Source organism: Actinia tenebrosa, unplaced genomic scaffold, assembly GCF_029948245.1.
Source record: "Actinia tenebrosa isolate PJP-AT-01 unplaced genomic scaffold, QUT_ActTen_1.0 PGA_scaffold2__45_contigs__length_23673736, whole genome shotgun sequence".
Classification (NCBI taxonomy): Eukaryota; Metazoa; Cnidaria; class Anthozoa; order Actiniaria; family Actiniidae; genus Actinia; species Actinia tenebrosa.
Genome location: NW_028292579.1, coordinates 10,432,443 through 10,446,258, shown reverse-complemented (window position 1 = coordinate 10,446,258; position 13,816 = coordinate 10,432,443). Strand labels below are relative to the sequence as shown.

At 36.2% G+C, this 13,816-nt stretch overlaps 2 protein-coding genes across 2 annotated transcripts; both read right to left on the bottom strand.

The window, feature by feature from the left end:
- Positions 1-2,162: 2,162 nt before the first annotated feature.
- LOC148909225 (RAB11-binding protein RELCH homolog) lies at positions 2,163-2,990 on the bottom strand. Its single transcript, XM_089034050.1, has 2 exons — positions 2,741-2,990; positions 2,163-2,281 (listed from the first exon to the last, which is right to left on the bottom strand). The coding sequence occupies exons 1-2, from the start codon at positions 2,970-2,972 to the stop codon at positions 2,163-2,165; spliced, it is 351 nt and encodes a 116-aa protein (XP_088890176.1). The 5' UTR covers positions 2,973-2,990.
- Positions 2,991-4,052: 1,062 nt separating this feature from the next.
- On the bottom strand, positions 4,053-10,418 carry LOC116299450 (protein mono-ADP-ribosyltransferase PARP14-like). Its single transcript, XM_089034049.1, has 6 exons — positions 10,406-10,418; positions 9,713-9,955; positions 9,088-9,318; positions 7,343-8,943; positions 5,798-6,324; positions 4,053-5,424 (listed from the first exon to the last, which is right to left on the bottom strand). Exons 1-6 carry the CDS (start codon positions 10,416-10,418, stop codon positions 4,869-4,871), a joined length of 3,171 nt encoding a protein of 1,056 aa, XP_088890175.1. The 3' UTR covers positions 4,053-4,868.
- Positions 10,419-13,816: the final 3,398 nt, after the last annotated feature.

The following is a 13,816-nucleotide window of genomic DNA, read 5'->3' as shown; positions in this document are numbered from 1 at the left end:
GCTTCTAAGGCTTCGCTAAGTGATCTATCCAGGTTCGTGGACTCTAATATGACCAGTGACTTCGATCGCAGCATTGCTGTTGTCGTTACTTCGTCTTTTGATAGACTTACTTCTACCATTTTACTCGCTTTCAGGGCTCCTAATTCTCCTATACCTTTTCGAAGCGTCCTCTTAACCTTCCTTTCTGACTGACACCAAAACTGTCTAACGTCAATCTCACCGTTACCGGATATTGACACCGTTTCGAAATTGGTTTGGGATTCCATATATAATAGGAAATATCTTATACCTAATTCCAGACCCTTTTCAGATCATCGTAGTCATACTCACAGTCCTGGCAATGCCAATATAATTTAACCTTTGTATCGAACTTCTTACCACACCCACAATCATAACTACTCATACATTTCTTCTTCATCTTCAAATGCTTCTTCAAGTCTGCTTCTTTCTTAAAAGTTCTCTTACATTCTTCACACTCCATATATAGACTAACATATTTAACTACATAGACATGGGATGCGGGTATTTCCGGTGTAAACCGAGGTTCTACAAACGCGGGTAAACCTCGGATGGTCACTGTTTTGGAACCCCCATCCCCTATACTACTAAAAACAAATACAACTTTTGAAATTTAATAAGACATCAGAATATTGAGAGGAAAAGTTGTGGGAAAATCATTTTTACTTTTTGAGAGTTCTTAAAAAAATTGTATACCATTGATATGTATTATTATATTAATCATATCCTTTTTGTAATCACTACTAAATCCTGCAATCTGATTTGCTCAAAGGAGTGCGATTAATAATGGTAATTGAACTGAGTGGAGTGCAATTTGGTCTGAAATCAAACGCGCGATTACAAAATCGCACGACCGCGTCGCGGTCGTGCGATTTGTAATTGCAAGTTTGATTTCAGACCAAAATTGCACGACACGAAGTTCAATTACCACTTTATTATATCCATTTTGAAATCTTTTTTGAAAAAGACGTTTTTTACAGTTAAACCGACATGACTTACAATCTAAAAGCAGTCGATTCAAACATGCTGCCAAAAGAACTTGTTTATACTGATCGAGCAATGATTCTCATTTTGAAAACCAACACTTTCAATCCAAAACTAAAATGAATTTATATCAGACCAAAAGGCATTACGTGTATTAAGAATTGTTTACTTACATTAAATAACAAGACAATCCTGCCCAAAAGGGTCGTAATGAACTTGCTGTTGTCCATATTACAGCCAATTCTCACTGCTTGTATTTTTACGATTTCTGTTCAACATGTTTAGATCACACTTGTGCCGACAAAACAGCAAAAATCAAAGGATTTTTAGTCCTTCGGTTGTCCTTAAGAAGTCACGTAGCTCAGCAAAAATCTTCTTCTTAAGAAAAACTTCTTTTAATGACTGTATTTTCGATGTGTTGTTATGCTTTAAAGATTGAAAAGGAAACCACTTTCCACGATCAATCGCCAAGAAGTCACATTCAAAAGATGCCGATTGCATTTTCTCCCACTGCTTTTCGCTGTAATATCTTCAACTTACTTAAGCAGTTACTTTACAAAGATGCTTTTGACGATTTTAAGTGATCAGTTGGTCTTTTTAAGTCCTTTTTACGGCTTTTTAAGTCTTTTTTAAGGCTTTTAACGGTAAAATCGTTCTTCAGAAAGCCGTGGCTCTTGTTTTTTCGCAAGAAGCGGTGAGCTCAACACTCAGATGGATTCCTTGATATAATTGGCTAGAAAATGACATGTCTCTCTTGTGATTGGTTCATATCAGTTGATGTGCAAAATCATGCAATTTAGAGCTCAAAATCATGCAATTTATGCTGAAATCACTGCTGCAGGGAACCAATCAGATTGCAGGATTTGCTTGTGATTTCAAAATGGATGTAATAAAGTGGTAATTGAACTTCGTGTCGTGCAATTTTGTTCTAAAATGAAACTTGCAATTACGAATCGCGCGTTTGATTTCAGATCAAATTGCACTCCACTCAGTTCAATTACCATCATTAATTTATATTTATATATTGGTTTCTGTAAATTATACAGACAAAATCATTACCTGTTCTTTTTGAAAACACATAATTATTTTTTAATAATTTAATAAACATGTTTTTCGAGAACGGAATAAATATAAGCTTAGTTGTGTGAATATGTGTACCCTCAATATGAACAAATTGTACAACCTGCGATACGTTCATCTGTATTGTCGTGTCCACTATCATAAGAAAACCGGGCGAAATCGTCCAAAGAATCAATAGTGTTGATGCTGGAAGTGCGTGCTGAAAATACAATAGAGCTAAATTAAAATAACAAAATCAAATCGCAAACCAATTAAAATTACTTAGTACTACTAATTTGTTATGTCGACAGTTCGATCAAAATAGAAAAATAGACCTAAATTTAGGCCTATTTTGAGTATAAAGTGCGCAATATCTGGGGGTTTTCATCGATATTGAAAAAAAACTCAGGAAATTGTTGATAACGAAAGTAATATTTTGCTAACGAAAATATAATTCAGAATGGATTAAAAATACACGTTTAGAGATGGAATAAAGATAACATATATTGAAAAAAACTGTACACAGTAAGCCTTCTACGACCAATGTTATAAAAACGACGCAGGTCACCTTTACAACTTGCAGTTTAGCTTTCGTATGTAATACAAGGAATATCTCTGCTAGTCGAGAATCTAAGGTATAAAAGGTGCTAAAGTACTGCAAATGAGCAATTCTACTCACGCATTGAGCCAGGAGATGGAGCTCGAAGCGGAAACTGTCTTTCAAAGTTCCCAGGATTGGAGAAAAAATCTCGTAACTTTGGGATCTCGATGCCACATTCTACCAGCTCCGTGTGTAGTTCTAGTGCAGTTAGATATAACTGGTGCTTGAGGAGAATTTCTGCGATGGGATCAATGTCTTTGGAGTCCAAAGGAAGAACTGGTTGTTTGACTTCTTCTTCTGGATCCGCCATCTTGTGACTGGTGGAGATGGACTCAGGCCCAGGGCTACACTGCACACAGGGAGCCCAACATCTATATGTGCATCAAGCGCTACTGCTGGGGTCGAAGAGTGGGATGTGATTGTAAAAATACCACAGAACTCTTGATGCATGATATAAGACGCTTGAAGAAATATACCTATTTGGAAGAACGTTGTCGTTCCGACATCTGATCTCAACGATCTTAGACTGAAAAATGTTTTTGAACTTTTATGTTTTCTAGCTAAAATATGAAAAATCACATTTCAAACGTTCAAAGGTCATGCTTCATATGAAATCCTAAAGGACTACGTTATTTGCTTGCGAATAATATATTACATACGTGTTACTCTAGATTTCTGTCTCTAATTTCAGATCTCCGACCGGCAACGTGTTTTGAAGTGTGTAACCAGGTTTTGTTTTGTGCTTGTCTGTGTGGTGTGGGTTTTTTTTCTTTACGAAGACAGACAGATCCCTTTAATGTGATTCGGTAAGAATTCGTTTTAGATGAGATCGAAAACATCGAAAATCAAAAATTGCCGGGTATTTAAGGAAGCTCTGGGTAGTTTTGGTCTGGCACACCTAGCCGCATTGAAACCGCTACAACTTCGTCTTGAATAACTCGATCTGCAAGCGCTTTTCACACAATGTCAGGAATTCTATCTATATAATAATAGGAAATATTATGGAAATTGTGGGATATTCCATGGTATGCCTTTCAAAACCATAATATATTTATTGCACATATTTTATTGACTATTATATATGCCTCCCTTCTCAATCTCCATCCCCATCTCTTTTCGTATTTCTTTTTAGTTTCTCTTTTTTACTCCTGTTCTAGATATATTCATTCTTTTTCTTCAGGCTCTCTTAGGCTGCGTTCATAATGTATGGCAGGGGTGGGGGGGGGGGGGGGGAGAGGCAGGTGAAAATTTGAAATGTCCAGAATAATTCTTAACACCCACCCTCCTTAAAGTCATGCAAAAAATACGATCTCTCATAAGCAAGGCTTGTATCTTCTTCCAAAAGTTGTGCATCGCCACCATTTTTCTGATAATAATTTGCTCAAGAGACAAGACAAGAAAATGTATTTTATTGGCTCCGTATAAACATATTTAAATTGGACTGCTGCCAATAAAAATATTGAATAGTTCAATTAATTAGTTATATTAATATATATTGACTTCAGTGATCGACGCCCATCGATCTATTAATAATACCATTTCCCAGATTTTTTCAGTAAAATTTGTCAAAGAATTTATTGCTTTAGTAGATTAACCCTCTTTTTAAAACAGTCATGTATATATTTAGCTACTATTTTTTGGATTGGTTTGTTGGGGTTAATGATAAAATTGTATTGTACTTTAAAGTCTACTGCCTCCTTTATCTTATTCAGAAGATTTTTTTCTTTCTACAATATAATTTGAACATGTTAGAAGGAAGTGTGCTTCATCTTCTACACCAAGCTTACATACAGAACATAGCCTTTCTTCAGGTTTAGTGTATGGTCGAGTGTATCTTCCTACTTCAATTTGGAGACAGTGATTGCTGATTCTAAGTTTTGTAAGACTTATTCAATGTTTGATGTTGCTAACTTCTCTCAGGTATTCTTCTTGCTTATAGACTGTTTTAAACCTTCTATACGTTCTCAATTTATTTTTTTGTGAATCTTTTCGTCCTTCGTCGTTATATAAGTCGCCAAGCCAAATTTGAGATTCCTGATCTTTTCGATTCTTTGTTTAATGAGTTTTGTTAGGTATATCCACCGATCTTCTGTCTTTTCATGGCAATCATGCTGCCTTAAGTATCCAAGGCCTAATCTATCTAGAATGGATTTTATTTTTTCAGTCCATGTTGATTTGTAAGAACTATCACTGAGGCAGTCATTCATTACTTGATATGACAGTTTTGTAATTCCGCCATTACAATGCATCTTTCCCTTTTTCCTACCAAAATTTTCCCGATCCCCCCCTCAATTTCACCTATTCGCGGTATTTTTCCAACAATCGCTGTTTCGTTCTTATTTCCTTGCTCCATCCTTCGAGCCGCAGCATCTGTAGTTGCAGATAACCCCTTTTTGCGCTGTAATTCTTCAATGTTATCCACTTGATCTGTCCTTCCTGTCGAGCCAAACCTCTGCTGGTTGGTGTTCTTTTTGTATTCTCTTTCTTTTTCTGCTTGAGGAGAAAGATAGAGCGCGTCTTCGTCTTTAAGATTACTTCCAAGGTCTGCGTCTTCCTTCGTCATCAAGCTGTAACGATTGTGAAACTCCCTTCGAAATGCTTCGTAAATTAGGGTATCTATGTTTACAAACCGGATGTCCTTCAGTTGGTTGTCACTTGATGCTTCAGCTGCGAAGCTCTCTGCGGCAGCAAACATCATCTCTGCGCAAATTTGTTTTGGTACGCCGTATATACCAGAACTTATTCCAGGAAGGGCAATGGAACTAGAACGGATTTCAATGAATATCGTGAGTAATCAATAGTTGTCAAGATATTGTTTTTGCGCATTATACCATCAGTTTCGTATTCAATAATATAATTTCGAATGTTTCTTAGACCATGGTGCTTTGATATAGAGGTTATTAGTGAAAATTTAACGTCAGAAAAACCGTCGAAAACTAATGTTAATCGTTTATAATTACTTATTAAGCAATGATACTAACCTACAATAACACTGTAAACTAAGTTTTTTATTGATGTCTATACATCATAACATTATCGACATGCACGTGGACAAAATTAATGCAAGATGCAAAGTAGCTGAAGTATGCCAACAGGTGCAAAGAGTACGGAACTTTCGTCCTAAACAATACTTACGCTGTTCTGTTTTTGCTTGCTAAGTTAAAACAGTTCATGCATGCTTCAAAGATTAACTGTCGACTTCCTTTTTCGCCATGAACTGTCCATTCTGGACCAACGGCATGGAAGATACGCTTGTAAGGAAGATTCCCTGGTCCAGTATGTGCAACCCGACCTACTGGAAAACGTCCATATCTCCTAACCAATACATCTGATTCCTGTTGGATTTGTCGACCACCTTGCTTTACTATGGCCCCTGCAACACCCCCTCCATGATCAAGTCGCTCATTGGTTGAATTAACAATGACATCAACGTGTACTTTAGTAATATCACCTTGATGGACAGACACCACTACTCCATTGTCTAATGTTTTACTCAGAGGTAGCATGGCAGCTTGTACATAAGTGTCGGGCATCGGCATGTTTGGGATGCCCTTTTCTTTCACATATATAGGGGTAGTTCTGTCATCATTTACTACAAAAACCTTTTCCGTTATTTCTGCCATCTTCTTATCGGCGAATTGGAAATCATTTTCTTGGAAATTCTGAAAACGAAAGGTGCATAGATATAATATAGATTGGTTATAGTTAGATGAGGAGGACGTTCCTCTCTACTAACCTATACTATGGATGAACCAATTGTACTATAAATATTGCAAGGCAACGTACTTGGAACTAGAAATTTTTTTTAGAGGCATCCAAATAGAAAATGTAGTCTTTTGTTGTATTTCAACGTCATTTGCAAAAGATAAACCCATTTACATTTATTATAGTACACTCAACAAAATTACTCGATTCTGATTGGTCGAGAGGAGTACCATTATAGCGTTAAATGTACTCCGTAGGAGTACCGAATTAAGTCGCTATGGCAACACGGCCAAACCATGGCAAAACAATTATTTTCTATCATTTTGTACTTAAAAAACATATAAATAAAATTTTAAAGCCGTAAGAACTAAAGGACTAAAGGCTCGTGCAATTACAAGAACTTTCGAAACATTACTCGTGTCTATTAATTTCCAAATTGTACTAGAGATCGTGCGATTTCCTGTACAAACCGATGATGTTAAAAACTAGCTTTTCTAGGTGACAAACAGATTGAAAGTAAATGGACAGTGTTACTGTAAAGTGGTCTAACGTTACTTTGAATGGATCTGTGATAGTTAGAATTAAAAATTAAAAATTTTAAAGAGTAAAGCTAAACGACCAAACAATCACTAACAAACAAACACATGGGGTCAGTTAATATCATTTTATAATACACTCAACAAAATTACTTGATACAGATTGGACAAGATGAGTACAATTAATTCCCAAATTGTACTGTATCGAGTTCCAATTAAGTTGCTCAATTTTGCTGACTGTTTTGTAAAAAAAAGTCGTACACTCTTCTCGTACAATTCGAATTTTTAGATACTCGTGATGTTTTGAAAGTTTTCTTATTGAACTCGCCTAAAGGCTCGCTCAATTTTGAAAACTTTCAAAGCATCACTCGTACCTATACCATTGTACACGAGATCGTGCGATTTCCTATACAAATAATATCATCGACACGCAATTTACCTTGGGGTCTAAAGAAACACGAGGTATAGTAGCTGCTTCGTAGCATTCTTCCTCTTTAGTAGAACTGGGGTTATCCTCAACACTGTCACTGTCACTGTCAGTTTCTGTTTTTGTTTCTGTTTCTTCTGGTTCGTAGCATTTTTCTTTTTTAGTAGAACTGGGGTTATCCTCAACACTGTCACCATGCTTCCATTCATCATCAGCACCTGATTTGTTCATAGCTTCTGTCTTGCCTACAACTTTAGCACGGTCTTCATTTCTACCCAGCAATACTACATCTATGTCAGAAGTTTTATCCACATCTTCTTCGGTACAATGATACAACATCGATATCCGCTTTCCACTATTCCCCTCCTCTTCTTCTCTTAAGGAATCCCCAACTAAGTATTGTTCAATATTATCGATGGAAATTTCTGCTTCAGCTAAAACGTTTTTTGTTATAGCATTATTTTTGAAAAAGTCTTCAATTTGTTCCTTAGCGCTGTCGATCTCTTGTTTAATACCAACCAACAATAATTTGCTCTCTGTTGGTTCTTCCGTAATTTTTAAAAGCATCGACTTTTGAATGGAGTCCTTCAATTCTCTCCATTTCTCAGAGTCCATTAGTTCTTTTTGAACGGTATTCAAAGGAATGCTTTCCTTTGTTGTTGCATCTTTTAGAATGAGGTTCACCGCCTTCTTCAGGTTATTCCGATCCACTGCCGTCACTACAAGATCCCCTTCGGTTAAGTTGCTATCTCGACTAACAACTGCGTAAATCTCATTGTTCTTTAGCATGGTAGAAAGAAATGCCATCCCACTCTTTGAAGCAAGAATGTCAACCATTGATTCATCAAGTCTCAATTCACTTTCCTTCATTGCTGCTAAAGTTTGCCAGACTGCTAAGTTACCTTCATTCACTACGTCTTCTTGTCCTCTCATTTGGATTGCATTGTCCCCAGAATTTATCATTATTTCAAGGTCCTTGTATTTTGATTTTAAATCTTCAACAAATCCACACAAACTCATCAACTCCATCTGTGCGTTGGAAAGTTCGATTTTCTTGCTTTTTTCCAACATAATTTGTTTCTCTACCTGAGAAATTGAGCTATGTAGCTGCTTCGATAGTGCACATACATGGGTTTTCTTTCCTCTAAACATAATCGAATCTTGCTTTTTACTGAAGTCAAATACATGGAAAATCTGGATTTGAGTTTTCAAAGCAGCGCATTTTTCTGTTATGTCCTCACTCATCTGTTCCCAAATTTCTTGAGAAATGGTTATCTTGTCTGTCACAAACTGATTGATGTAGGCTACAACAGCTTCACAGGACCTCTCCCATGTCTTCTTATCCATTTTAGGTTCAGCCCAAACAAGAAAAATCTCCCCTGAACCTTCCTGCGATGTGTACTTCACTTGAGTTTCCTGCAGAAGTTGGTCAAATTCTGTATGGAACAATTCCTTGATAAACGGCATGGTTTGTGGATCGACTTGAACAATTCTTTCCCTCTTTTCGCCTCTAGGGTGCTTGAACGATGTTTCACCAAGGAAAGGGTAGTAACGCTTGATTTCTAGATGGACACTATCTATCATATGATCTTGCTTCAATATGGCATCAGCAACTGAAAGTTGACACCATAGAACTTTTAGTCAGAACAAATCAACGAACATAGTAAGACCCTTCCCTCTAAAGCCCCAGACTTTCCCCACTTCCATTAAGGAACACACTTTCCCTAAGTCAAACATAGCACGATGATTATTTTTACCTTTGTGGTCCTCAAAAGAAAGCAACACTCTCCCCTCGTCAATCATATCGATACGTTCCACATCTCCACCTCCATTTCGTTTATTTCTGAAGTAGTACAAAATCGTGTCTTGGGTTGTATTTACAGTAAATCCTGATATTTCAATGGTATCACATACTTTGACTTGCTCTATGTTAAAGAAGCAATCGTCCAAGGAGCTTGTTTTGCATATCCTCTGCAGTTCAGGAAAATCTAAGAATCAAAGATAATTACTTATTGATGTTATGATTTTATTTTTATGAAATTGAGGATATGATATTTCATAGGTTGAAGGGGAGGAACCGGAGAGTAGGTTCAAAAATGTTTTCCCGATCTAAAATTTGAGCACTGATATGCGAGAGGTATTTAAAGGAATATACCTAGGGAAAGACAAAGTGTCGGTCAGAGTGGAGATCGGATCGGGGAAGGACAATGTGCTAACCCCTGTGCCAGTACCTCGTACAAAGTCTGTTAACTCATGCGCACTAAAGCTCACTTCCTTCGCCTCTTGTGGGTTAGCACACAGTGCAAGACAACGATGTCAATAATTATGCAAATATCCAGAGCACTCGACAAAATGCGGCGGAAATGATAGAATTTTGCTCACCTACTGGCTCAGTAAAACTAACCACACAATTGGAATTATCACCAAAAAGTAAACTCTCAACTTCTTTTCCGCTCACTACCTCCAGGAACGATACGAGTCCGTCTCTTATAGTCCTATCGCTTATACCCATCACATGGAATCTTTTCTGGTCTTTTGGCAGTTCTTTTGGGATTGGCTTCAGAGTCGTGATAAGGCTAGCGCCATCAAGCTGTAAGCCTTCTTTCTTGACAACTCCTTCGGCATCTGTTAAGTATAATATTATAAAATAGCTCCATGTCTTGTATCGATGGTCTACAGCACAAGCAAAAACATCCAGTTCGTGCTATAGGTATTTGATGATTATAAATATATAATCTTTAATTAATTAAAGCTATTTAAATCTGTTGTTGTGCGGAAAATGTCTAACAAGGTCATTCCATGAAAATGCCGTTGAAAATGCCGTTAATGTAATTACTTTTTCCAATCTCGTTTAGTTGACTTTTTTTCTAAGCGCAGAGTTCCGTAGTGGCAAGGGAAAAAGCATCAAACATGAGCATGTCTGTATGCAAATTAGCCTTCAGGGCAAACGTACCTTTTCTGAAAGGTCGTCCAATACACGACTTTCATAACTGGAGTGAAAACCCTTTTAAATCATTGATCTTGTTGATTTAGATAAGGCGTGTGAGTTTCTACTTAAAGTAATAAATCCTTTACAAGATGTGAGCATTTGAAGTTTTGAAAATGCACCAAAACGAGGCCACCAAGGCTTCCAGTGATAAACACATACAAAACTCCCTATTTTCCTTCTTTCAGTCAAATTGTACAAAATTTTCTGGAAATAGTTTTCGTGAAGTATTTTCTCAGAAAGCATTAATAGTTTCTGGTAAAAAGGCTTCATTTTCTCTATCTGAAAAAACTGAGTTATGAAACTAGTCGTCTATATACCTATTAGTTAACTTTTTATATAAATTTCCCATTTCAAACCATGTGATGTTTATATAATGTTCTCTAAAAAATTGTTCCTTTATCTTTCTTATACTTATTCGTTCATATTCATGCACATATATGAAAACATTTGAAAGAAACATATTTCAGCATGTATAATATCACATGGTTCGGGGTAATTTACATACGAAGCTATTTAGAATACTTGCCTTTATTAGAACAGAATATTATATCAGCGAAACCTTCATCGTAGTTGAACTGAATGTCAGTAATGTCCCCATCACCAGATCGTCGAGTGTTCTCGAAAAAATTCAGAAGTGCATCTTGCGTGGTGTTTGTCGAGAATCCCGTCACTCTTACGAAATATTTTGGTTCTTCGAAGTCTTCCTGATCCTCAAAGCTTGGACTTTCAGCCATTTTTCATTTGAATTTATCACAAGCCCTGTGATTCACTCGACCTTTTGATCAAGAAAATATTACAATCATAAAAATATATAATTAGTCTTATAAACGAGAATATATAGATACTTGTGAAACAAAATCTTAATCCATGACTCATGCCAGAAATATATCCATCGCTAAAATATATACAAGACCAGTCAAGTGCGTCTTGCTTTATCATGTTAAAAATAACTGAGTACGTAAAAATACGATCGGCAGATCGTACTGAACCACTGAAGTAAGTAGGCATCACTTATTTCTAAACTTACTGAAACTATTTTACTTGAGCTTGAAAGATATTCACACTAAATTATGTTGTGTAGTGACGACTCTAATTTCAGGTGTCTTCCCAGAATATTTTGCTGTTTGTGAATAATTCCAAGAAAAGATGGCCGTCACACAACTCACATAATTCAACAAATAACAAGTAACGGCAGTAACTAAAGCGCAAAGCTAGCCATAATTGTATTCATGGGGAAGGAAGAATTGCCAAAATCGACTGAAGACTATAGTGGGTCAAGCTATGAATAAGTTAAACAAAATTGTATGGAACTCAATTCATTAGCTGGGAAGACAGGTCATTATTAGTTTGATTATTCTATTAGTTTGGAAAAAAACGTGATGAAGTCTCCAATAGATCCCTAACATGCGACATCAAAGCAGCTCGATCTGGGGGACAAAAAAAAGTGCTGCAAGGAGTATTAACTATGAAATGACTCCGTTTTCGCTATAATTCCAAATTACTGAAGGCTGGATGAACATGTAAGAGTATGTTAACAAATTCGGATGCCATGAGGAACTTGTAAGGAAGAGCTCATGGGTTTGGGTGGTTCTGTTGCGGGTGGATGTTACGGAATACTTTACCCCAGTCTTGGGAAATATTTCTCAAGTTAACTGGAGACCTTCAGGGGTAGTATGTTTTTTTAAGACTCTCTCTTCGCAACACATTCAACAAAACCCATTAAAAAAATATATCGTTTTAAAGCTCTCATGATAAAGATTTCGAAAATAATATTATTTAAAAGCGATTTTTTAATTTCAAACAATTACGGAGCCTTAAAACAAAATTGGGCACGTTCCATAGAGGTGCATTAATGGACATGCCGCTAGTGCGTATAGCCAAAAAAAAAAAAAAAAAATTGCACGTTGTGAATAAGCAAAAGAGTAAACCACGAAAGTGCGCGAGTGATTTTTCATATATATTTTGAGTATTTCGTCTTTTATGCGGTAAAATGTCAACCGATATTGAAATTTCTGACGTTCCAACTTTAAGATTGAATAACTTTTTAAAGAAGGAAGTTTTGTAGTTTGCCTTTTGCTTATTCATACTACTGGTTTTCTTACCAATGCAGGAAAGGATAATGTGATAAAGTTCGCTAAAAAAGTTGCTTTCGGGAATAATCCTCAGCTCATCCAATAAACGATTTATTAACATTCAACAGCAAAAACTCATGATGAAGTCAAATACCTTACGATAAAAAGCCCACGGTGCGGCGAGCTAAAACCCTTCTAAATAAATTGTGCGCAGCCCTTGCGCGCTGATTAGTCTTGTCGTGTAGCTACAGAACGCGTTGCATCATAGGGCTAATTTAGGAGGGAAGAACCTACATAGCTATCAGTTGATGTAATGTCTTCAGAAAATCTATTGTATTCTATTGTCGTTTTATCTATTGTGTAACTCATTGTATTTTTATGAACACATTACATCAATTGCTTGATACGTAGTCTCTCCCAATTTTGGAGACGCTTTGATACTTGTACTTGTTTTTTCTCTTGTTGATAGTGAACAGCACAGTAAAGGCGTAGCCAGGCGGGAGGGGGACAAATCTAATCGAGGGAAACTTTTGGATATGCCCCTGCTAAGTGATTGGAAACATTAATTATCCTGTTAATTCTCAAACTTCTTTGGTTTCTTAATAAAAAAATAAGAAAATAAATAATAAAAATTAAATTGAAAATAAAAAAACCTAAAATATCCTTATATAACCCTCTTTTACTCCGAAGAAGAACTAGCGTCCGAAACGTCAGTAAGTTTTTTCATCTTTTCGCGGTGTAAAATTTACCATTTTATCATTACTGTTTCATTAGAAACACCGAAGCAGCTCACACTAGTTTTAGCTAGTTATCTCTTGTTAGCCCTTATGACGCAACGAATTTCAAGAATTCGGGAAAGTTAATAGCCCACGGTCTTTACGTTTTTGTTGCCTTGAGTTACAAATGTGTGCATTTTAAGGCAAATAAGTCTTCTGCACCTGCTACAAATGAAATACTTAATCGTTCTGTTTTAACACGTTTACATGGCTTTAAAATATAGGTTTTCTATTTACTTTTTTAACTGGGAAAGAGGTGTTGTTATTGTTCTTAAGATAGTCAGGTGGCTAAGTGCAAAATTTTGGTCAGATCTATACACAGCGGACAAAAGCACCAAAATTGGCATAAATGTAGATTAGAGTATGGTAATCAATATTAGGACCGGTGCCCATTTCAATCTCTTCAGGATTCCATATTAATTGGATTTTAATTTTCTGAAAAAAGTCAGTTATGGGCTCCCTGTGGTCAATATCTTAAAAATGTGGTTTTTGGCCGATTTTCTTTTTAAAATTTATATTTTTGATACCAAATAGCTAGTACTGTTTGTTATTATCATTTCCATTAATAAATATATTTCAAACATCGAATAAATGGTGAGATTTCAAATAAATGCTTATCAAGCTCGTACCCAGTCCTCAACTCGGTCAT

Excerpts from the sequence above, each read along its gene's own strand:
- LOC148909225 (XM_089034050.1), bottom strand. The coding sequence starts at position 2,972 with ATGGCGGATCCAGAAGAAGAAGTCAAACAACCAGTTCTTCCTTTGGAC. Across the intron at positions 2,282-2,740 it reads TCCATCTCCTGGCTCAATGC|CACGCACTTCCAGCATCAAC; the intron begins GTGAGTAGAATT and ends TTGTATTTTCAG.
- LOC116299450 (XM_089034049.1), bottom strand. Across the intron at positions 6,325-7,342 it reads GTGTTTCTTTAGACCCCAAG|AATTTCCAAGAAAATGATTT; the intron begins GTAAATTGCGTG and ends TTTCGTTTTCAG. Across the intron at positions 5,425-5,797 it reads GCAAGCAAAAACAGAACAGC|TTCCATTGCCCTTCCTGGAA; the intron begins GTAAGTATTGTT and ends AATCCGTTCTAG.